The sequence below is a fragment of the Cricetulus griseus genome, chromosome 3, assembly GCF_003668045.3.
Source record: "Cricetulus griseus strain 17A/GY chromosome 3, alternate assembly CriGri-PICRH-1.0, whole genome shotgun sequence".
Lineage (NCBI taxonomy): Eukaryota > Metazoa > Chordata > Mammalia > Rodentia > Cricetidae > Cricetulus > Cricetulus griseus.
Window position 1 is genome coordinate 221982958 of NC_048596.1, and position 23477 is coordinate 222006434.

Here is a 23477-nt window from a genome sequence, read left to right on the forward strand (position 1 = left end):
TATCCTTACATGAACAGGATGCCCATGTTTGCCTCTTGTGTGTCAACAGAGAGTGAGAGACATGAGCTCTGCCCTTGTTGAGTTTGCAGTCTAGACAAGACGTTGTTGCTGGGGTGAAATACCCCTCTGGCACGGGAATTCTGGGAGACCTTATCTGAGAACCTTAGAGCCCTGAAGGGTAAGGTAGACACTGTGTATCTTCTGGTATTCCCTTTAGAGAGATGTGGAGCCTTCTACTCCCTCATATCAGTATTTCAATGCTCTCTCCAGACCAATGTCCATAAGATGTGTCACTAAGGGTTGGTAAAGGTAACTTTTCTGTAGCAAATCATAGGAGAAATTTTCTTCGTCTCATTGACTGTCTGAAGGATGGCATTTGTCCACATTAGCACAGTATTGAGACTAATAAGTAGAACTAATAGTCTTGATCTTGAACATAGGGAAAACATTTGCCAAAGTTTGTGTTTCTCTCTGCCTCACCTCCCAGGTTGGGAACTGATGTTGCATTTACTGTAGAGCCTCTCTAGTTTTTAAGAATCAGAAAGCTCCTGTAGCTTTCATTCTCTTTTTTTTTACTGTCTCAAAGGAACTTGAAGTTCATGAGTATCTTTCCCATTTCTGTGTTTAATTTTACTATCTAACTGTATTCATACCTGGCATTTACTGTTGTTTTATATACTTAACAAACTGATGTGGAAACAGATTCATACTGGACTTTTGCCACTAGGTTTTACTTCAGAAATCCTGTTTTTAAAGAAATGTATGCTCACGATGTTATTCTAGATTGTTCGTCTCAACTTCCAGCCACAGCACAATAAAACCTTCCTTTCTACAGTCTTTATTTAAGACAGTGAGGTTGAGTCTGCCTGCCCCCTCCCCTGCAATGTCAATGATCGTCTTTTGTCTCCTTGAACTTATAACTGAGTTTTCTTTCCTAAGGGATACACCAGGTAGTGGAATGGCTAACAGGGAACCCTGGTTGTCATCCTCATTGGGCATTATCAAGTAGCTCTCACAAGCAGTGTATAAGAATCCCACCTCTGGCCGGGCATTGGTGGCACACACCTTTAATCCCAGCACAAGGGAGGCAGAGGCAGGTGGATCTCTGTGAGTTCAAAACCACCCTGGTCTACAGCGTGAGTTCCAGGACAGGCTCCCGAGTAACACAGAAAAGCCCTGTCTCAGAAAAAAAAAAAAAAAAAAAAAAAGAATCCTACTTCCCCTCATTCTTACCAATATCTAGTGTTGTCAGACTTTAATTTTCACCCATCATCCAAAGTCCAGCTGACACTTAAGTGGGAGAAACCCTGAATACTAAGGAGTCAAGCATCGTTCCACTTTCCTTATTGTTGCTTTTTCTCATGTGAATTTCTGTGTTCTCCTGTTTCTTGTGTGTGTGTGTGTGTGTGTGTTTTTAAATTTTAGAAACAATCTTATTTTACTTATCAGTCCCCCCATTCCCTTGCCCTCCTATCCTCTCATGCCTCCCACCACCCCCCCACCTACTCCCTAAGGATGGTGAGGCCTTCCACGGGGGATCGTCAAAGTCTGTCACATTATTTGGGGGAGGGCCTAGGCCCTCCTTGCTGTATCTGGGCTGCAATAGTATCCCTCCACAGGGAATGGGCTCCCAAAGTCCATTTGTGCTCTAGGGATAAAGACTGGCTCCACTGATAGGGGTCCCATAGTTTCTCCTGTTTCTATCAGGTCATTGTTCTCTCTCTATCTTATCTGAATTCTTTTATAAGTCACATGTGTTGCAAATACTGCCACTCATCTCCCAACTAGTGAAAGCACTGCACATACTACTTTTGTCATATCAAATTTAGGATCTGACAGCCAGATTTCTTTTCCTTTATGCTTTGTGTTTCCTAATGCCCATTTTTGAAAAATCACCTCTGCTCATACAATCTAATAGTAATCTCTCATTTCCCCCCAGCAAACTTTTAGAGGTTTTTTTTTAGATGTTTCTATGTGGGATGTGTGTGTGTGTGTGTGTGTGTGTGTGTGTGTGTATTCACATGAATCTCAGTTGGTACAGTGTTTGCTAGAATTCACAAAGCCCTGGAATTGATCTCTATTGCCAAACAAAACTGAGTGTAATGGTGCATGCCTGGAACCTCAGCACTTCAGGGAGTGGAGGGGGAGAGTAGGTTTACAGCCATCCTTGACCGCATGGTGGGTTTAAGGCCATCTTGGGATATATGAGTTTCTCCTTGCACAGGAATCTGCATGACCGTTTCTTCTGTCTTTATTTCATCATCACCATCAAACACTATTCCAGTTAGCTCTTCCTTTTAGATGAAGGATGGCTTTTCTCAGAGTGACTAGAAGGCATTCCAGTATCTTCTAGGATCAATTGCTGTGCATCTGCTCTCGGCCTTGGCTTTTTTTTAGACAAACTCTGTCTGTCCTATTTGCTCTCCAGATGTCTCCGCTGTTGATGTTGTTTAGTTTCTTTACTCTGGGTCTAGGTGTATATTTGTTTTTAGTATTACTCTGCTTGGTAGTTATGCCTCTTGAAACCCAGAATTTATGATTTATCAAATCTGGGTGCTTTAATTTATTTGTCTTTGTTTTCTTCTCTCATTTCTCACACTCTGAAATATCTTTTGTTTTTTGAAACTTTTCATTCATTCTTGTATCTTAGTTTGTCTCTTTTCTGCCTCTTCATTGCTGTGCTACAATCTGAGTGCTTTTTTGCTCTGTCCCCTTTCTCAGTGATATTAAGTTTTTGATTAACTTGTCTTTGAATTTATAAGTTTATATTTATTTATTTATTTATTAAAGAGTGTGTGTGTGTGTGTATGTGTATGTTAGAGAACAGTCTGTGAAGTTGGTTCTCTTTCGTTCAAGAGATCAAACCCAGGTCATCAGGTTTGTACAGCAAGTCCTTTAACTGGTTGATCCATCTTGCTGGCCCCATTCTGATTTTATTTTTTATTTCAACTACTTCCTCTTTTTAATTTCTCTGAGTTATATTTTATTCTTTTTGTAATTGACCTTTGTGTGTGCTTGTGTGCGTGCATGTGTGTGTGTGTGTGTGTGTGTGTGTGTGTGTGTGTGTGTGTGTATGAACCAATGCAAGTGTGCAGGTTAGAGGACACCTTATGCAAGTCAGGGGTTCTCCTTCCACCACATGGAATCTAACTCTGGTTATCAGGCTTGGCAGCAAGCTCCTTTACTGCCTGAGCCTTTTCACCGGCCAGGCCTTGCTATTTTCTTGGTGAATGAAGTCCTTCCTTTGGTGTCTTAAACAAACTTCCTTACTATTCCTTGTCTTAATTTAGTGGGACTCTAATTCTGATTTCTTGCATGTGGCTTCAACCAGATTGTTTCCTGCCTACTTTGTTGTTTAAAAATAATGTATGTGTAGTGGGCTGCTTCTCCTTCCCCTCCCCTTTCTCTGTGGCAGTGATGGCAAAAGTTCTCGTCAAAATGACTCTTCTGTTCCCTTGTCTGGACCTGGGGAGACCAACAGCAATGCTTATATTCATCCATAATTTCAGTATAACCTCAAACCCCAAACCTCTTCAAGGTATAACCCAAGCATTCATAATTTACAGGAGAAACTTCTCCCTGCAAAGGCTAGCCAGGTTGCCTGTTGTTTCCCTGCCTGTGTTGTTGGTCATCAATACTGTCTTCACAGCTTCATGCAGAGGCTTGGGTTCTATCTCACACTCCCAGAACCTCATTTCCTTCTCTCTCATCAGTGTAAAAACTGAGCTTCCATGGTTATCGAGTCTGCAACCACCTGGGATAGCTTCAAGGTGTGCCTTCACCTCTGTGCGTAACCTTCCCAGTGGCTGAAATATCCATCCATCCTGCCTTCCTTCCTAACTTTTCCCGAACATTTGTTTTATTCTTTGACAACCTCATACATGTATATAATGTGTCTTGATTGTATCCAACCCAAATCCCCTCTCCTACCTCATCTCACCCCTCCCTGAATGTTGCCTGCATAATCGTGGGTGTGGGCCATCTAATAGAGCATTGGCAACCTATTCTACTCCACCAGCCATCTTCTGACAATAGCACCGCAGCTGGGGTAACCAAAGCTTACACAGGTAACCAAAGCTGCTGTAGGCTCACGAGTGGGATGGTCATATCATGTCCAAAAGACAGCAGCACTTCACAGCACTTCTCATGCTCTGGCTCTTATATCCGTTCTGCCTTTTCTGTCCTGCTCCCTGGACCTTGTGGGGTTGGAAGTAAATGTCCCATTTAGGGCTGAGCACTCAACTGCGACCTATTCTTGGCACTTTGATCAGTTATTCGTCACTGCATTAACTGCTTTTGCCTTTCTTTAGTAGCTACTTTTTCCCTAAGGTTCAGCTTAACCATCGCTTTATTCCAAAGTTTTCCCCAGCTTCTTGCCCTCCAGCCCAAGCACATAAGGTGCCCCCCTCTCTCTGATATTGTGTAGGTTTTTGTTGTATTAGTTTGATCTCTGCCATGTTGTTTTGTTTTTGTTTAATACAGAGTCTCACTGTGTAGTTCAGCCTGGCTTTGAACTGGCAATCCCTCTGCCTGACTCTTCGGAGTGCTGGGATTATAGGTGTGCGGCCATCGTTCCCAGCCCTCTACTGTTCTTGACCTCTCATTTGCCTTAATCTTCCACTTCACTGCAGACTCTTTGAGAACAAGAGGCCATTTATTCATTAGCACCTAGTATATCCTGGTACATTATGGGTACTGGATAATTATTTCCTGAATGAGCGCACGTTATTTTTATGATGAGGCCACATGGTGTCAAGATGCAAGATAAAAAGCATCGCCCTGTTTGTATATAAGGTCAGACAACATCATCCACTTTAACTGGCCTTAACAAGCAACTGTATGCTGAAGCAATCACATCTCAAAAGATCTTTTGTGACTTCCTGTTTCATGATGTGGTTCTAAGACTTGAGTGCACAGAGGCCAGTGATAGAGACTTGGAGCAGCCAGATGTCTGGTGGCATTAGAATATGTGCTCTGATGTAATTGATGGTACATGAAGACTTGGGCTTTCCTCCAGCCTATATGAAACATTCTTCATGGAGACACTTTGGTTTCCAGAAGTGGGTATTACTCAGGTACCGTTGGGGACAAGCTGTCTTAGGAGTCTGTGTGTAAATATGGTAAGGGCCAGGGCTGCCCTAAGACTGCTCTGCATGCTTGCATTCTGTATCTTGTATTCTCTGCAACTCTAGACTTTGCTTCTCTCTGCACATCTCCTTCTTTTCTCTCTTTATCAGCTGGGTTTTTGCTCTTGCCTCCCCCACTTCCAGTCCCCAGCCCTGGTTTTACATCTGATACAACAGGCCTCTTCTCATCATGACTTTTCAGCTCCGAATGCCATGCTTTCATTATCATTACCTGCTATTCTGAGGGGAAGGTAGAGGTGGGTCTCACCCTTCTGTAGTGTTGGACTTTTGTTTCACTGGACATCTGCAGCACATCATCAGATCTCAGAGTTCAAAACTCCTTACATCTGTCCCCCACGGGGCCCAGTTCCCAAGTGTGGCTTATCCTCATTTACTCAACTGGTCTCCCTGGTCTGGGGATTATGGACCACAGGGAAAGGAGATTTGCCAATTTCTCCCCCAAGATGTCATCACAGCTTTGTTTTGTGTGGTTGAAAATAGCATCAACACTCATCTTCACCATAGAAATAATTAATCGTTGCTTTATTTCTGTTTAGGATTTGACCATTTTTCTCTTACAATACCTGTATAGTCACCTACAAAATCAAAGATTAAAAACCTAATTATTTCTATGGAGAACCATCCTTTCTGGCTGTGCAATCTCAAATCAGTTGTTTAACTTTGCCATACTTGGATCTTGTCATCTGTAATTAAGATCACGATAACATTCCTACTGGTTATTGTGAAGATTAAATGAGCTATATAAACTGCTCAGCACGTGGGAAGCCAAAATAATAGCCTTAAGAGAACAGAGAAGGGTGTGAGAAGAATATAGGTATCTTCAATGGCAATGCCCAAGATTCACTCTGCTTTGAAACAGCCTTCATTACAAGCAGTCCCCCGTTGGGACCCTAGTACAAAGGCTGTTGTCCCTAGCCCCTCATAAGCTTAGGGAATTTGGCATCTAATGAAGACCCACCTTTCAGATCTCCATTCAAACCTTAGTTCCCATTTGGCCACTTGAGTTATAACTGACTGATGGTAGCTGAAAGTGTGTTGTCATTGCTGGCTAGAATTCTCAAACAAACCACAGAGAGATTGAATCGCTACAAATCTCTCACTCCTTCAGGTGACTACATGACACAGTGATGCCCTTTAAAAGACCATACTCTATTCTGTCCCTGGAACTTGGGTTGGGGGAATGTGGCCAGTCTGCCCTGTTTGGCGTGTCAGACACGCTCCCCAGCACCAAGCTCATTGATGATTATATTAAAAGCTGTGTTCCCAGGGAAGGATCTGCTCAGCCACCACAAGCTTATTCATTATTTATAAACAATTAAAGGGCATGGTTCAAATGAATGCAAGCATCTGGGAAAGTCATTATTCATGTACAAATCTACTCAAGCATTTGTCATTTCTCTGGTGACTTAACATACTCTCTGTGCCTTGGGACCTCAAATTATATTAAGCAAAGTAGATGCTTAAACTCTTTTATTTAGTTTAATCGTTGGTCTCATTGCACTTGTTCAGATTATTTGGGCTTGTTTAAAATTAGCCCTCCTGTCTCCTTGATGCATTAAAATAGTAAGGAGGAAAATTTCTTTTTAGAACCTATTGCATTCTGAGGATGAATGCAAATTATCCTACTATGATTCTTAATGACCCACTATTAACATAGTAGGAAACCCAGTGCATTAATGCAATGCCACTTTTCACATCATTACTCCTAATGGAACTGTTACCAGGATAATAGCTTGACCTTTAGCTATAGATTCTGATAGCAAAATATATTCTGCTTACTCCATACCTCTATTCACATAGCATATCAGCTGTTTTCACGTCAGTGCAATGGCATCGTTTAGCCTTGTCCTAAGGTCTCATCTGCGATTGTAATGGAGAGAATAGCATTTCATCTTCAATAGGTAAATTCTAGTTAAAAGTCCCTTTGAAGTTTGGATGTCATCCATGAATCAGAATGTCAATAATGTGCCTGGTGGAAATATTTGTTTGTGTAGGCATTTTTTGAGAAGCCTGTGCTGTGCCTTCAAAAGTCTCAGTCACGGGCCCAGGGGACAGTGTTTTTCTAGCATCTTCCTATTGAAGGCAGAAAAGTTTTAACTGAAAGAAGAAAAAATGAGCAGAAGCTGTTGCCCTTTTAAGTGAATGATGAGATTCTGAGCTCAAGGCTGGATTGTAAAGTTCTGAACTTAAACCCCTCATGGCATGAGAGAGTGCATTCTTCAGGCCTTTCCTTCGGTTCTTCTAAACTTCACTGTTGGCACACATGTAGCCACTCAGGCATTGGCATAGTCCAGGACTGCTTTGGTATTTTGAAACCGCAACTTGCTAATGTGTGATAATTTGAGCATAAGCATTTCACAATCTAAGAAAAGAGGTTGCTATAGAAATTAATTGTATACATAGCATTATAAGTGGAAAGATGTTTACCTCATAAAACAGTCTCTTCAGTCATTTTTGTAGTATGCTTTTTCATATAAGTGAATAGAATGCTAGGTACAAATGCATTGTTTTTTAAATTTCATTTATTAAGCAGAACTTCAAGCACCTTTTGACAGTTCTTCAGTTAGATGTTATTGTGAGCATTTGAGCGTAGTAAAACCTTTTTTTTTTTTTTATTTAAATGTTTGACCAGTGAAGACTTCCTGCTAATTCAGATAGGGCATTTTCTAATTAGTCTACATTTTTGAGGTCCTGTTATTTGCTAACATTAGATACAAGACTAGTAACTATGTTGATTTCTTCCACAGCATGTTTCTTGAGCTTCTTTGCTGAAATGGGTACATTGAGGGAGACAAAGAAAGGAGCTGGTGTAGGAAGCTGAAAAGCACATCTGTGCCCAGGAATATGGCTTGTTTCCTCTCCTTTGCCCTACAGAATCTACAGGGGGTCACCTGGTTCATACTGCCCGACTCCTTGATTCTGCTTCCTAACTATCTCCCTCCCCCCACTCATGTAAGACTGTGATGGACTTTCCATTAAGGTTCTTGGGAGATCTGTGCATCTCCTGCCAACAACTTGGTGTCGTCTTGATATGACTCAGTCCCCTGCACACATGAAAATCCATCTGATCCTGGCCTCTTGGTGTCAGGACCTCAGTAGCTGTGCCTTTCACCGCTGCTTGCTTGAGCCCATGTCACTCAGCATACCTTAGCATCCTTCCACACAGCTCTGCTGTTTTCTACTCCAGCATCCCAGACTTTCCTAATGTTCCCTACTACCATCTAACCCTGCCTGCCATCCCACTGATATCTCCATTTACTCATCTATGAGTATCTCAGAGTCTGTCAGCCCCTGTCTGGTGTCATTTTCCTAATATCTTCAAGTGCTTTAAGTCCCCCTTCTGCTGCTGAGACCGTTCAGCTAACCCTAACCTTAGCCAGCCCTTCCGCCTAATGCTCCCTGTAGACTGTGGCACCCCATTCACTGCCTTACTGTTTGTCCTCAGCCTTCTAAATTCCAAACCTCCCCACACTGTCCAGCCCCATGGTGCCTCCGCACTGAGCTCACAGAGAACCACCTCTTATCAACACATCTCCTCATCCTCTGGCTTTCCAACTTGTTTTAAGGTGGCCCCTCTACTTCAGTCCTATATCCCATCACCCCTCTTTCCTCCAAGATGGCTCCAAGCCACTGTATCACTAATGCTCTAGAGTCATTTGTCACCCTTGGCTTTGCAGTCATCCTGGCCTTCTTTGTGGGTTTTTCTGCCTCTATCATCTATTCCTCAGCACTGTGTTCACCACAATCTATGCTTAGCCACGTGCCCTTTACTCTGTATGTTCTCTCTTCTTAACAGTTTTTCTGTTCATTGTTTTAACTACCATATACACAGTGGGCTCTTCCTGTTCAGTGAGTTCAGCATCCACAGATTTAACCAAGCAGGGATGGAAAATACTGAAGAAAAAAAAAAAAAAGAGAGAGCTTAGCATGCCACATACACACATTACCTTTAATGCTGGCAGCGTAGCTCAGTGGTAAAGTATATGCTTTAAACATGCAGACTTTTGCCAGGTGGTAGAAGTGCACACCTTTAATTCTAGCACAGGAGAGCCAGAGGCAGATGAATCTTTTGAGTTCAAGGCCAACCTGGTCTGCAGAGCAAGCTCCAGCAGTGTAGACTTTTTTCTTGTGATCATTCCCTCAATAACACAGCAATACAACTTACTTAATATTAGCATTGTATTAGTCATCATTGAGCTATCTAAGTTTGATTTAAAGTATATGTTGATGGCATAGGTGATGCATCACTTATAACATTGTCTTCCAGGGTCTTGGAATTGGTCCCTGTAGACTGAGAGGTGGCAGTGTCCTTGGCCCAGCTTCTTTCCTTATACTGCTCTGTCTAACCTTCTGCTGCCCACATGATGTGGGGGCTCTGCAAACAGTCCACCCAAGTCTGTGGTGTTCTGACTTTACCTCACTTTCCTTTCCTTTCTGTGGTGAGTGTATCATGTGTTTCGACACAGGGTGTCAGTCTCCTGCCCTGGATGCTTGATTTACTGAGACAAGTATTAGCTTCTGAAAGGGACTCCCCATGGCCTGCAGATCTGTCCACAGCAATTGTCCTTTCCTGCACAACTGGACTGCTTGCATTTGAGTTCACACACAGGGCTTTCCCCTCTTTCTGTATTTCCTTAGGATGTGATTTTAAAAGTAACATTACGGATCAGGGGTGTAGCCATTTTATGGCTCTAATTATGTTTTATTCTTATTTCCCAAGAAAAATTCCCAGTTTTATGCTAATAGCAATGTTTGACTGGGCCAGCTCACCACAATTTTGCTACTATCAAATACAGCCTTTTTGACATTGTTTTTCTAACTTAGGATAGGTGTACAATGTGTGCTTTTCAGTTCTTTGATTTAAATATTAGTTGAACATTTTCCCTAGTGTTTTATACTTCAAATACACTATTGATCTATGGTACTATTGAACTTGCTCTTTTATTTGAGTGCACTCTTCAAAGATACTGAACATTCTGAGGCATATATAATGTGGTCAGGTTTTGTAGCTCTCCTAGAATGTTTGTTTTTCATTGAATGGGAATTTCAGCTTTTTCATATAGTTAAATCTGTCAATATTTTCCTGTGTTGTTTCTTTTTGAAAGAGACCTTTTAACATACTGAAACTAGGAACATTTTGAATCTCACGAAGGCAGTGTACTAGGACCACTTACTGACCTCACCAGCAGCGAGGTGAAGAGGGGAGCTGAAAAGTTCACAGGAACAGAGAGAGGCAGAAATGTTAACTCCACACCTCACATATGGGCACACCCTGTGTGGCTTTCCTGGGATCATTGTCCTGCCTCATGATTCTCCATTGTTTCTCAGCACTTAATAGGGCTGGTCTTTCCTCATATCTAATGTACTATGCAGGGTGCTGATTCCCACCTAGATTGAATCTTAGAATCTCAGTAAGATGAACAGCAGTGTTATATGTTGAGTACTGAGTTTCTAAGGATCAGTGTGAGAACATCTCTGTGTTATGTTCATTTCATTTTGAATTGACAACATGGACGAAGTCACTTAATACATTTGCTCAATTCTGTCATGAATGGATCTGGCAGAGCCATATGAAGCATTTTCCTTTTTGCCCATCAGACACATACACACATAAAGAGCAGTTTCCACTCAAGCTTCTTAGTGTTTTCAGCCAGTTTTATGTTGAAGCATAAGCCATCATATGTAGCCAGCACTCAGTTGCTTGCGATCTTTGCCAAAAGAGATCACTGCAGAAGATGTGCCCTGTGGGTCTGACGTCCTTAGATGTTCACTTTGAAGCTGAGGGAAGCTTGTAGTAGAGCTCATGCTTGGCATACACATGTTCCTAGGTGAAATTCCCAGCACCAGGAAAGAAACAACAAAAGATACAGACTTGTTTTCTCCTTGGACCATCTTCCTGTTTTGTTCTGCATCCTTTTGTTGCTGTTAAGGTATTTAGTAGCATTTCATGTTTTCTTTCAGTCTTTACAGAAAAATACTGTACTGCGAACCATGTGGATAAACTTCCTGGCCCAAGAGACTGGGTACAGATTCTACAGGATCAAATTAAACTGGCCAGAAGAAGGTTAAAAAGAGGCTCAGGTATGAATGAATAAACTGTAAAAGAAGTCACTGTGGAAGTGCTTTGTTGAGCTCTCCACCTTTTAAAGCACAGTGCTTTCTCTCTAGGTCATTGTGGTATCCTTTGTCTCTTGAAAGAGATGTTCTATGTAATGTGCTCTGGTGGGTGCTAGTGAAATTTGAAAGTTGTCTTAAGATTGAATAGTAAAAATTATGTAGGCCATTTGCTTTTAATAGTACAAGAGGAAAAGATTGCTAATCTCATCTGTGGTCTAATGTGTTTTTCGGGTAGGATTGAGTCTTCTGTGGTTTGCTTTTATCTGACTATTGATTTCTGTTGTTTATATCTACATGAGTTTTTTAAAGAACTAATTGCTCAAAGTTTAAAAGGCCATGGGGGTGGAGCAGTGGGATGGTGCATGTGTTTAATTCCAGCCCTTGAGTTAGAGACAGAGATCTCTGTGAGTTTGAGGCCAGCCTTGTCTACATAGTGTGTTCCAGGACAGCTAGGGCTATGTGAAGAGACCATTTCAGATAAAAAAAAAATCAAAATTCGTTCTGTCAGAGCACCACAGGAATTTAAGGTGTGTGTGTGTGTGTGTGTGTGTGTGTGTGTGTGTGTGTGTATGCATGTGTGCACATCGCCATGTTTAAAACTTGAGAGTTTGCAGCTAGGCAGCAATTTTTCTAGGCAAAGTGAATACCAGTAGAATTGTGACTACATAGATTTGATCATGGAAGTCTCAGTCTTCCAAATCTACCAGTTAGAAATCCCTTTAGGGTCAATTTTCTCCTATATTCCAAGAATAGTTATCTCTACCAGATCACAAATCTCTAGGTTTTTATTTCTAAATTTTATGTAACTTGGTATATCTATTATAAAAAACAATATGGAGATTCCTCAAAAAAAAAAATAAGGCCTCAAGGAGATGGCTCTGTTGGTAATATGTTTACCTTGCAAGCTCTAGGAGTTAAGTTGCCAGAACCCATATAAGAAAATAAACAAATAATAAAGCATGTCCTTGTAATCTCAGCACCGGATCTGTAGGGGAGGCTGGGCAACCATCTTCGCCCGCTTGACAATTTCCAAGCCAGTAAGAGACAGCATTTGAATAAAAGTACCTAAGGTTGCCCTCACACACATACACACACACACAGGAAAATTTTAATTACCATATGACCCACTAACCCTAAACAACCCCAGTATTTTAAAGAGACATCTGCATTCCTATATTCATTGAGGCATTTTCCTAACAGCTTCTAAAATATATAATCAACATAAGCATCCACTTTACTAGACCAATTGATAAAGAAAATGTGGTTGTGTGTGTGTGTGTGTGTGTGTGTGTGTGTGTGTGTGTGTGTGTGTGTGCAGTAAACAAGCACAGAAGTCCAAGTACCATGGAATCTCTGTGAGGAATCTGAAAAGGTAGAACATAGAGTGATGGTCAGTCTCCAAGAGCCTGGGGAGATGTTGGGCAAAGGAATAGAATTTCAGTCACACAGAAGGAGTGGGAGTGATTATGTGACATGACAAGCCGGGTTATTTATAATATACTTAAAAATAATTGAGTTCGCATCCTATATTTTCATATAGTGAGTGATACATAGATTAATTCACACAGTGAGCCATTCTACATGTGTATTTCTAAGATACCATGTTCTATATCATAAATATGCATGATTTCTTATATTAGAAGAAAATTTATTAAGCTTGTTTCTATAATATGGTCAGAGTAGTCCTACAGTGGAGAGTCTCAGAACCCCAATGGTAACTTGGTCCATGGGGCTAGGTGCCCCCTGTAGTCCTACTCTGAAGGCCTGAGGATTCCTGGAGAGTGTTTAGTCCCCAGGGCACATTGGAATCCTAAAGAAGCTGCCTCAAATGTCAGCAAAAGGAGTCAACACCAGCAGCAGCAAGGAAGATGAATTCACCAGTGAGAGTGAAGGTCAAGAGAGGAAAACATTTTCCTCCCATGTCTTTTATATGGGCAACTACTAGAAAGTGCCCACATTCAGAGTGGATCTTCCCACATAATTAAGGTGGTCTCCCATCAGCCACTTCATCTTGGCAGTCTTCCAAAGCGCATCTAGGTTGGGTCACATTGACAATTAAAGCTAACACCATACTCATGTATTTTGACCCCCTACAGAAAGGAACTGCCTTGACCCATGAACTTAGTTTATTTCTTTTTTGTTTGTTTGTTATTAATAAATTTATGTATTTCTGTTATTTGTCAAATGAAAATGAAATCCAGGCCACCTTGACATCAGGCCTGTCAAGGCCTTGGGAATCTGTGTGGCTGGAGGGTGAGACAGTTTGGAAGGTAGACTTTGGGAACTGTGGTACTGGAGTGTGTGCAGGTAACACCACACAGCGCATCTGAGTGTGCGATGCTGCAGTAGCAGAATAACTGAGTCTTATTGGCTTTAATGAACAGAAGTCTATTGGCTCACAGTTCTGGAGGCTGGAAACCCAAGACTGAGGGCTTCCTTGCTGCATCAGTCCATGGCAGGAAGGCACAGAGAGAGTGAGAGAGAGGAAAGGGGAGACAAACTCACCTCTTCCTCAATGGCAGGATTGTGTCCTGTCAGCTCTCATCAGGCTTCTCCTCCCTACACTGTGCATCATCTTTGGGGGACACATTCAGACCATAGCAATCTCTAACAGGGGCTTGTTAGTTGAATTCTTCCCAGTACAGCACTGTCCTCCAGCCTCAGGCTCTGTAGCCAAACTGGCCTTCTCTCTGGTACTAAAACTGGCTGCTTTCTCCCACCTTTCATGAGCACTGCAGGGCTTCCCTTCTGCAGAAACCTTTAGAGAGGCCCCAACACACTCCCTTTTGTTGGAGCTTTTGATCATCAGGTTTACAAAACACATGCTCTACCTGTACATTCATAATGTATCAAATAGGCTATCTTAGCCACTGAGGAGGAAGGTACCTACATGAGAGAACCACCCTGACATACAGGCCACACTAGATCAAAAGGACAGCACCCCAGCCATGGCAGACAGTTTGACTGTGTGTGTGAAACGCTAGTGCACTTCCTTCTCAATAGCACAAAGCTGGGACTCCAGCAAACAGATTTTAGAGCCACTTGCCTTGGCTGAATAAGGCCTCGATCTATAATGCGACTGGCTCTGGGGTTTTTCATCTTGATTATTTTCCATCAAAATGATAATAAAATGTGTTTAAGGTATTCCACAACTTCCAGTGCCTTATTTATCATTCTTGGCTCAGTTCCTAGAACTCGGTCCAGACTCTGACTGGACAGAGCTAATCAGCTCACCCCTTGGGGAAGCCTACACTGACTGTAGGAGAAAGAGGTTGCCCCACACGATTGGAAAGGTCGTTATGCAAATCCAAACAAATTCATTTGGGGCTCTCATCACATGTAATAATTTTTTCTATAACTAGAATTCTGTTCCTGGTGTGGATTTTTATCATTTTTATTAGATTACTTCCTCAGAGCTGAAATCACAATTTACTGTTTGTGTTAGATCCAGGAGTAAAGCTGTCACTGCTACTAAATTTTTATTGGACTTGCTCAGTCTTTTCCAAATTTTACAACTTGATCATCACCAGAAAAGAGCGGCTGTGAGCTTGTTGTTACAGACGGTGTTATAATTAACACCCTAATGTTCTTTACCCATGACACTTGCCCTGCTCGTGCAGCTAACATAATACAGCATATTCTGACTAAATATATGTAAACTATATATGTTCTGTTCTGACAAAAGCACATGATTGTGTAGGCCCACATATAAAAAGTATGGGTTGGGCTGGCGAGCTGTCTCAGAGCTTAAGAACACTGGCTGTTCTCCCAGAGGTCCTGAGTTCAATTCCCAGCAACCACATGATGGTTCACAAAAAAATATCGCTCAGCAATTAATACCATGGCTGTTCTTCCAGAGGACCTGGGTTCAATTCCTAGCACCTACATAGTGGCTCACAACAGGCTATAACTCTAGTTCCAGGAGATTCAGTGCCATCTTCTAACCTCCACATGCCTCAGGTATACAAGTGGTTCATGGACCATGAACATACATACAAGCAAAATACTCATACACAGAAAATTTTAGAGTGTGTTATTTTTAAGTAAGGGTAGCTGAATTACAAAAGGAAGGTCACCTCAGACCCCAAACTAATTTTTGTTAAAACTAAACAAAAAGCGGATATGTATTAAGGTAAAAGAAATTACTAAAATATAAAATGAACTACAATTTGAAGACTTTAAAAATGAGCTTGTAACTGTACATATGCTATGTATGTATTATTAATAGTAAGAGATTGAGAGTCTAGACTCAAAGCTCATTCTTATCTTTGGCATTGTCACTTACTAGCCATAATTTAGTTTCTTCACCTCTGATTCCTAGTGTATTAAACCAAGCATAGCATCAGACATAGCCCAAAAGACTTCCTATCAGTCAGATGACAAATTGCACACAAAGTGCTCAATAAAAAGTATTTAGTAAGTGGTGATGGCCATTTATTATTACTGAAGAATTTTTAAGCCCTGGTAATAAGACAACTATGATGTAAACCGTCAGATTCATTGAAACCAGTCAGAAGGAAATGGTGACTTCTGAATATAAAAGGCATACATTCATTGTTTTTTATCATGTAAAAAGTTTTTTTCAAACCCCGTAAGAACCAAGCTAAGGAACTGGATCAGTGGGTAACGTATTTGCTGCACAAGCACAAAAGCTGGAGTTCGGATTCCCAGAGCCCTTATAAAGCAGTCAGGTGTGGAGGAGTGCATCTTTAACCCCAGCACTCAGATGCTGGTAGAGACAGTCAGATCCCAGTCTAGCTAAAACTAGGAGGTTCAGTGAGAGAACTAACCCCCCAAAATAATGTAGAGTATGAGAGTAATAGAGAAAGACACCTGACAACGACCTGGGGCCTCCGTGCATGCAAACACATGGGAGTATGCAAGGATATGTATGCACATGTGCACACATACAGAGTGCACCAGAACACCTAATGCCTTTTATCTAGAGCATTTTAGTATGTCTTGCAAGTTGTCTGTAAATCGCTTTACCCAACTCAATCCTGCCATTTTGTCATGCTATTAAATATTATCAACATCATTTTTTAAAAGGTTTTATTTATTTATTATGTATACAACATTCTGCTTCCATGTATATCTGCACACCAGAAGAGGGCACCAGATCTCATAACGGATGGTTCTGAGCCACCATGTGGTTGCTGGGAATTCAACTCAGGACCTCTGGAAGAGCAGTCAGTGCTCTTAATCTCTGAGCCATCTCTCCAGCCCATATCAACATCATTTTTAATTGTCTCTACTCCAATCAAAGTTGGCCGTGACTATTCCATCTCTTCTCTGTTTTCTTTCTGTGGTGAATCATTTGAGCCAGCAGACACCGATGCTGGACCTACCCACCCAGGACAAGAGACTAGAGACTAAACTAGAGGGAGAAAGTTTGGAATATTCCTGGCTGTGTCTGTCCTCAGTCGTGTTTAAAGCACCAACAGGAAAAATGAGAACATAGCATTGCTTTGGCTTTTCCACCCTCTCCATACTACAAGGTGGAGCCAAAGGCTGGCCTCAAGGCACACAGTGTAGTCAGCAGGAACTTGGGGTGGGGAGGTAAAGAGGATGCCACCAGAATTACCCAGTAGCCATATGTGAATTTTCCTTTGTCCCTAGCATGTTAGAGGAGACTCACTCCCTTGAGTTACCATGAGACTTATGAACCCCTTCTCTTTATATTTAGTAGGGGTGTGTGTGTGTGTGTGTGTGTGTGTGTGTGTGTGTGTGTGTGTGTGGTGTGTGTGTGTGAAGGGTCACACTTTGCAAAACCCTTAAGGAGACTAAGTCACATCAGAAGAGCAAGGCTTGCATTTAAATCACAAAGGAGAGGAATCTTTTGAAGAAATATATATATTTTTTCTCCATGGCTTCCTTCATGTCTGAATAGATCCAGGAGTTAGGCTGACAGCTCCAGAACTAGGATCTCCAAAGAAAAGTTCATTCTGAGAATTCCCACTATGAGTGTGGATGTGAAAAGTAGTGTTCTGTAGGCGAAAGGCAGGAACATAGGTGTCCTCAGTGTGTGGTTGGACAGTCCACCCTGCTGCTCACTGGAGGTTTAAGCTTATGAAAAGAAGACAAAATGAACTGAAATCACCTATGATTGACAAAATAAGGCCGGAGAGTTTTCAAGTTTTAATACAGGAAGCTTGACTTCCTGTCATGATTATCCAAACGAAATTGTGTTATACTGAAACCTGTAATGTGAACCAAGTGACGTGAACAGGGGAGCAGGGGAAGAAAGATGAAAGCCGCCGTGCGCACTGGAGTCGCTTTAATTGTGTTCCCATATTCAGCAAAATGAATGTGCTCCCTGCAACTAATGAGATTTGTGTTTTATGTTTGTAACCAGCAGAGGTAGCTGACGGGGATGAAAGACTGGACGGCATTTCGCTACCACCAACAGGTAAAACACATTTACATTTCATCACTGCTGCAAGAATACATCTGCATTGAAAATGCTTTTACCATTAAGGATGCAGGTGCTTGAGCAAGCTGCCTCTGTAACAGACCCAGGCCCTCACAATCCCCGGTTTCTTGGGGGCCTAGGTTCAAAGCTGTTTTTACAGTGGATATGAAAAGCAACATTTTTCTCACACCCTATTTCATATTCATAAATATCTCAGAAGTGCAAATCCTAAGAAGTTAGTATCACAACACAATGCCTCACCAAGCCTTGAGACCTTAAAAGGCATTTTTATTATAAAACGGCATTTAGCTTTAAACCAGGATTGTCAGCTTATATGTGACCAAATTCAGGTCCATTTTGTCTTATTCCACCCAAAGGCGTTTAAGAGGCATGCATCAGCACTCTTCACTTAGTAATGCCTGTGTTTTTAAGTGGGACTGAACAAGCCAGCCCATCCGGTGTGAACCACACACTCCTGGTATTTGAACCAGGACAGCAAATGCAACAGAACACTGAAGCATTTGCTGCGCAATTGTGTTCAACCGTGGGCTTCATTGTGATCTCATCGCAAGACTCTGGGGTAATGCCTCTGACCCCGATCTCCTGCCTGTGTGTGAGCTCACACCCAAAAGGAGAGGACTTGGTGCCTGATCAGTGAGCCATGTGTCAGTTTATCCCCTCACTTGGACTCACGACTCCCTATTGGCTGTTCTTCAAAGATTCTCTGAAGATTCCATCGGTAAAATCCAGACAGTCCAAGGAAATCTTGAACTATAAAAGCTCAATTCAGTGGTGGGTTTTTTTTTTTTAATGTGTTTCATTTTTATTTTGTTTTTGTTTTTCCTGCATCTGAGATAGTGAGGCTTGAATTAAGTTGAGAAAATATAATGGAGTATGTACTGTGTTTGCAGGAACTCTTGATAGTCCCTAGTGGTCACATGGCCTTGAAAGCACAGCTCATAGGTACACTTAGAGCTGCCAGAAGCCCCAGCCATGTAAATTACACCTTGCTTCTCTGCCTTGAGTAGCCAAGTAACAGATCAGTGGAAAAATAATGAAATGAGCCACAATAGTGCTCAAAATATCTGCATATATCCAGTTCTTATGATCCATAGTTGTAATGTAAAGGCGATTTCTACTTGTCTGTGTTTCCATACTTGAGTTGAGAGAGTTGAATGTGCCATCTCTAGTGTTCATTACCACCCTCTAAATATCAGGACAATGCACACTGAATTCCCAGAAGATACAGGAAATACTAATCATAATGGTGAAAGTATGGTTCAGGGGCCTTGTTGAGGAATGTCATACTTTTCTAGTTGTCCCCTGGGCATCTGCAGCAGCTGTCTTCTGTGTCAGATGACATAGCGGACTTTTGCTTTATCGTTTGAAAACTGTGCAACTTGCAAATAAATATACCTTTGCATTTAACTGTCTAAAGATTGAGGCTGAGATTTCAGCAGATACGACAGCCCAGGGATGCTAGAGGCGTTTCCCAGAACTGACAAGCTCAAAGGAATCTGAAAATGAAGGGAACATGGGAGCTCATCTGGACCAATCCCTCCTTTTATCCAGCCTTTTATTTTCCAGAGGGAAAAACCTGAGGTCCAGAAACATTAGATGACTTTCCCAAAGTGTCACAGCTGGTGATAGCAAGGTCAGGACCAGTCCCCTCAACTCCCAGCCAGTACAACATAGGGCTTTCTTATACCTAAGTCAAAGCCATCTTTTCTCTGCATTTCTTAAAGATCCTGGGGCATGACAGACGTGCAGTCCCATTAGGACTCCATTTTTACTGGTTCAGTCTTCACATTTATAACATTTGGCATCAGTCTACCCAAAGTTCACTTGATTTCTTTCTTAAATTCTGTCTGGAGCTTTGAGATGATAAAGAATAAAGTAGACTATTGACAGATACAGTTACAAACTACTGAACAGCATGGTATATGTTTTTTAATGTATTTATCCTTTTGGAAAAGGGGGGAAAGAGGTCACAGATTGGTTCTCAAATTTTGAGTATCAAATTAAATAGTCTTGATAGCATGCTTCATGGTTGCCTTCTAAAGTAAAATCCCCAATCTGGCCAGCTTCTTTGGTTGCTGTGTTGCTGCAGGTCACCCCTCCACATGCTCTGACACGGCCACCAAAAGCAGTGAACCCCATGTCTTATACATATGGTTGCAATGGCTCAGCCTCACTGAGCAGGATTCAAACCACATCTCCAGCTCCTCATTTATCTGAGCTGACCAAACTTGATGCTTTGTAAAGCTTCAGTGGTGCTTTTATTACTATTACTTTATAAATCATTTTGCTCCTTTAAAGTCTGTATCAAGAAAAGATGAGGGATGATCCCTGTGTTGCTGTGAACCTGTAATGGTCAGGGTAGGATTTTGTTCAGTCAGATGGCCTGTGTTTTCAGGTACTATAGTTAAGATCAGAAGGGTCTCATGTAGCCCAGGCTGGCCTCTGGCTTTGAGTTCCTGATCCTCTTGCCCCAGCTCCTGAGTGCTAGGACCATAGACACGGACCACCACACCCTGCAGAAATGTGTTAACCTGTGCAGCGAGCCTTCGGAGCAGCAGTCAGCACCATCCTTGGGTCTGATGCAGATTCTGCCCTCAGACAAGGGTGGGAGACAGAAACAAACTTGCACACTGCGGCACAGATGTGGAGGGAACATTCAATTAGGAACTATTCCTAGAACCTGGGAACCGTTGGCATTTAAAGAAAAAAATGTGTAAAGTCAAATCAAAGTAGACCATTTTCAGTTTGAAGATGGGGCCTCTGGATTTGATAGGGTAATATTTGTCGAGACTTAGCAATTTGCATTATCAGTCAGCATTCTTTTGTGGGTTTTGTATTTTAGAAAGCACAAGTCACAACTCGGAGACACTGTTACTGCTGTTTCCCCTATATTCAATTTTTCTCTATTTGATTTATTTATCTAATGGAGATCAAATACATGGAATTTGTCTCCTGAGTTGTTTGGTTTTCACCTAAGAAGCATTCCCCCCCCCACTCTAAGTCTGCACATTGCTATTTAATAATGTTTTCAGGTAAATCATATTTAGCTATTTTCTATTGCTGGACAGTATATCACTAATGGTAATATATACTAATGGATTTTATTGTTTTAAAAATCAACAAGAATTCCTAATCCTTGAAATTACTTATCTGGCACAATTAAAGCTTAGTGCCTTAACTGGACAGCACAAGTATGTATACCACCCCCAAACCTTCAGGTGACTGATTTTTTTTTTCCCCCACACGGCCCTGGCCATGTGAGAAAATGTACAGCTCTGCCTTGGAGAAACAGCCTCTCTCATTGTCTTGTCTCTGTTGTAGGTAATATATTTGTCACCAAGAGAGAGACCCCGGAGGACCCAGAACCAGGTTCCATTGCCTAGACTTGCAGTTTAGTATACTCTTCCGTTTCCTCAAAGGTCCACGTAGCAGTTGAGGTTCCTGCAGTGTGGGTGTTCTGTGGTGGCTTGTCCTGTCTGAATAATTTCTTTGTAACATGTGGTGTCACAACTCCAATTTGGCATAATCTTTTCTTAAATCATGCTTGGAGAGTTGTTACCCTTTAAATGTCCAGCGTGTGTGGCCCATCACAAAGAAGCAGTTCTCTTCCTGTTTTTATTCATTCATAGTCTGTGTGAATACACAGTCTTTTTAAACATATTTATTTTATTGTAAATTGCTTAGCTGCATGCAGAGGAAACCCCCTCTTTCCAGGACTGATGGAAGTTACAAAGCGGCATTAATTAAACGTTCAGCTAAGAGAAGGAAAGGTAGTTTTGGGAGATGGGAATAGCTAAGACCTGGTCTGTGAAATCATTTATGACGTTAGACATAGTAACCCGAAACAGTCATTCAGAACCGAAGTACAAATGATGTATGAATTACTAGGAAATAAAGCACTTTCATGTAATTTATGATGATGTAGTGACAAAAAAAAGAGTACCCAGCCATTTGCTTAGGAGCCATCAAGCATTTAAATATGGTTTAAACTAAGTGGCTTTGACCCTGTGTTCATGTTCACTTTATAGTTTATCTGGTCCCTCACACACTTGCCTTCTACCTTATGTAAAACTAAATATGAGAAAAATTTGGGTTTATTTTAAAGAAATCTTTGCTGTGTGGATATTTGCTTTGCAGAAATAGTTACCCCCACATTTGTTTTGCTAATGAAATAGTGCATTGGGAATACCACTTATTTAGAAACCCTTGCATTTGCACCTTATTTGACATGTAAAGCAAATTGTCTTGAATCTTGGGCACTTGACACAGAAGGCTAAAAATTGCCATAAAAGAAATGTGACTGTTGATCTACCAAACCCCAGGGAAAAAAACTGCCATGACAAAAACTTCGCCTTTTCCCTAGTGTTCATTTCAGCCACTGGTTAGAACCAACAGTTAGTGCTGCTAGGACTGAGTCCCACCTTCTGCTTTGCCTGAGAGAATTGAGAGTTAGGTAAGTGGTTGCTTAGGGTCAGGTTACCTTTCATGGCCAGCTGGCATAGAACCTGAACATCGGTGTGCTGTGTTATGTCATACTGAACATGAAATGCTAAAGATTGGAGGACTAGGGCAGCACTCCACTGATTCCAGCTAATCAATGAAAATGATAGGTGACCACCCTGGAATGTGATAAAATGTGCTTTTAGGTGTTGCTTGTGGATTGCAACATCCCTTCTGTGTATCTTTTACGTCTCTTCTATTGGAAGCTACAGGGATGGCTTGGAAATTATTCCCATCATACCTCTCAGTTACCAGTTTCTGTTTCCAGCTAGCCCTAATCTCTTTGTTTTATTGAGTGGTCTGATGAGCTGCATACAAACCAGGATTGTTAATTCTGTAACAGATCCTGAAAAAGAAAAATGTCTTCTGCCTCCTAGAATGAAATACTCGAGAGAGTAGAAAAGCTGAGTTAGTGCCCTTCACTCTATTAAATGATGGTGAATGTGTTTTCAGTACAGGAAGAACATATACTTACAACTGTAGGCCTGTTCAGTATGCACTGTAAACCTTCAAAACACACTTCCTTCCAAGCCTCGGTGACAGCTTGGAGTCTTCAATACTTGAGGAGGGTAGCATCATTTAGTTCACGGATAAGTGCAATGGATTCACAAATAGGAAAGGCAGACTAAAACTGCAACAGTAAAATCTTATTTTGTAAGTTTAAATTGTATTCATGTTAACTTACTGTGACTACTGTTCAGCTTTGTTCAGAAACTGTTTTTATAGGCTTTCTTAGCAAAAAACAAATCCATATCTATGGATGTGTCTCAATCTTCTGTACATATGTTTTATTAATATGTAAATATTCAGATTTTTTAAAAATTACTATGTTCTTTTAAAAGAATTCAGTGTAAAGCTAGTTGTGAAAATGGTGTGTAACACTGTGTTGTGATATCAACTCCCAAGATGCTCTTTATGTCCATTCTGGAAAAATACAATAAATTACTTTAATTGAATGCACACGTGTCTTGCTTGCACCCAGTCTTCTGTGTTTATGAAGTCTATGCTGCTCATTAATTAAAAGGTATTTATGAATAGTCTGATGATTTTTCTCAGGAGTTATGCCTCTGTGGAAAATTATGTTTACAAATAAAGCAAATGGATTTCTAGCAGAGTGAGAGTCTGGTAGACACTAGAGTCCCAGCTCTGTCTGGCAGTCAGATCAATGGCTACAGCAAGTCCCACGGAAACACTCGGGCATTAAGTACTGAGATGCTCAAAGCCTAATTTTAAATGAATTAGGTGGCCTTATAATCTTCACTTAAAAGGTTAAGCCCTGC

General features: G+C 41.4%; 1 protein-coding gene across 2 annotated transcripts in view; it reads left to right on the forward strand.

Moving 5' to 3' along the window:
* The window catches only part of Bend7 (BEN domain containing 7), a 78314-nt gene extending 57234 nt beyond the window's left edge, over positions 1–21080 (forward strand). Inside the window, exons 7-9 of one of the 2 annotated variants that reach the window (XM_027405196.2) lie at positions 11109–11228; positions 17620–17673; positions 21019–21080. In XM_027405196.2, coding sequence (XP_027260997.1) covers positions 11109–11228; positions 17620–17673; positions 21019–21080 — 236 coding nt within the window. The remainder of the gene's footprint in view (positions 1–11108; positions 11229–17619; positions 17674–21018) is intronic. The other variant, XM_027405197.2, reaches the window with a different exon arrangement.
* The last annotated feature ends 2397 nt before the right edge of the window (positions 21081–23477 follow it).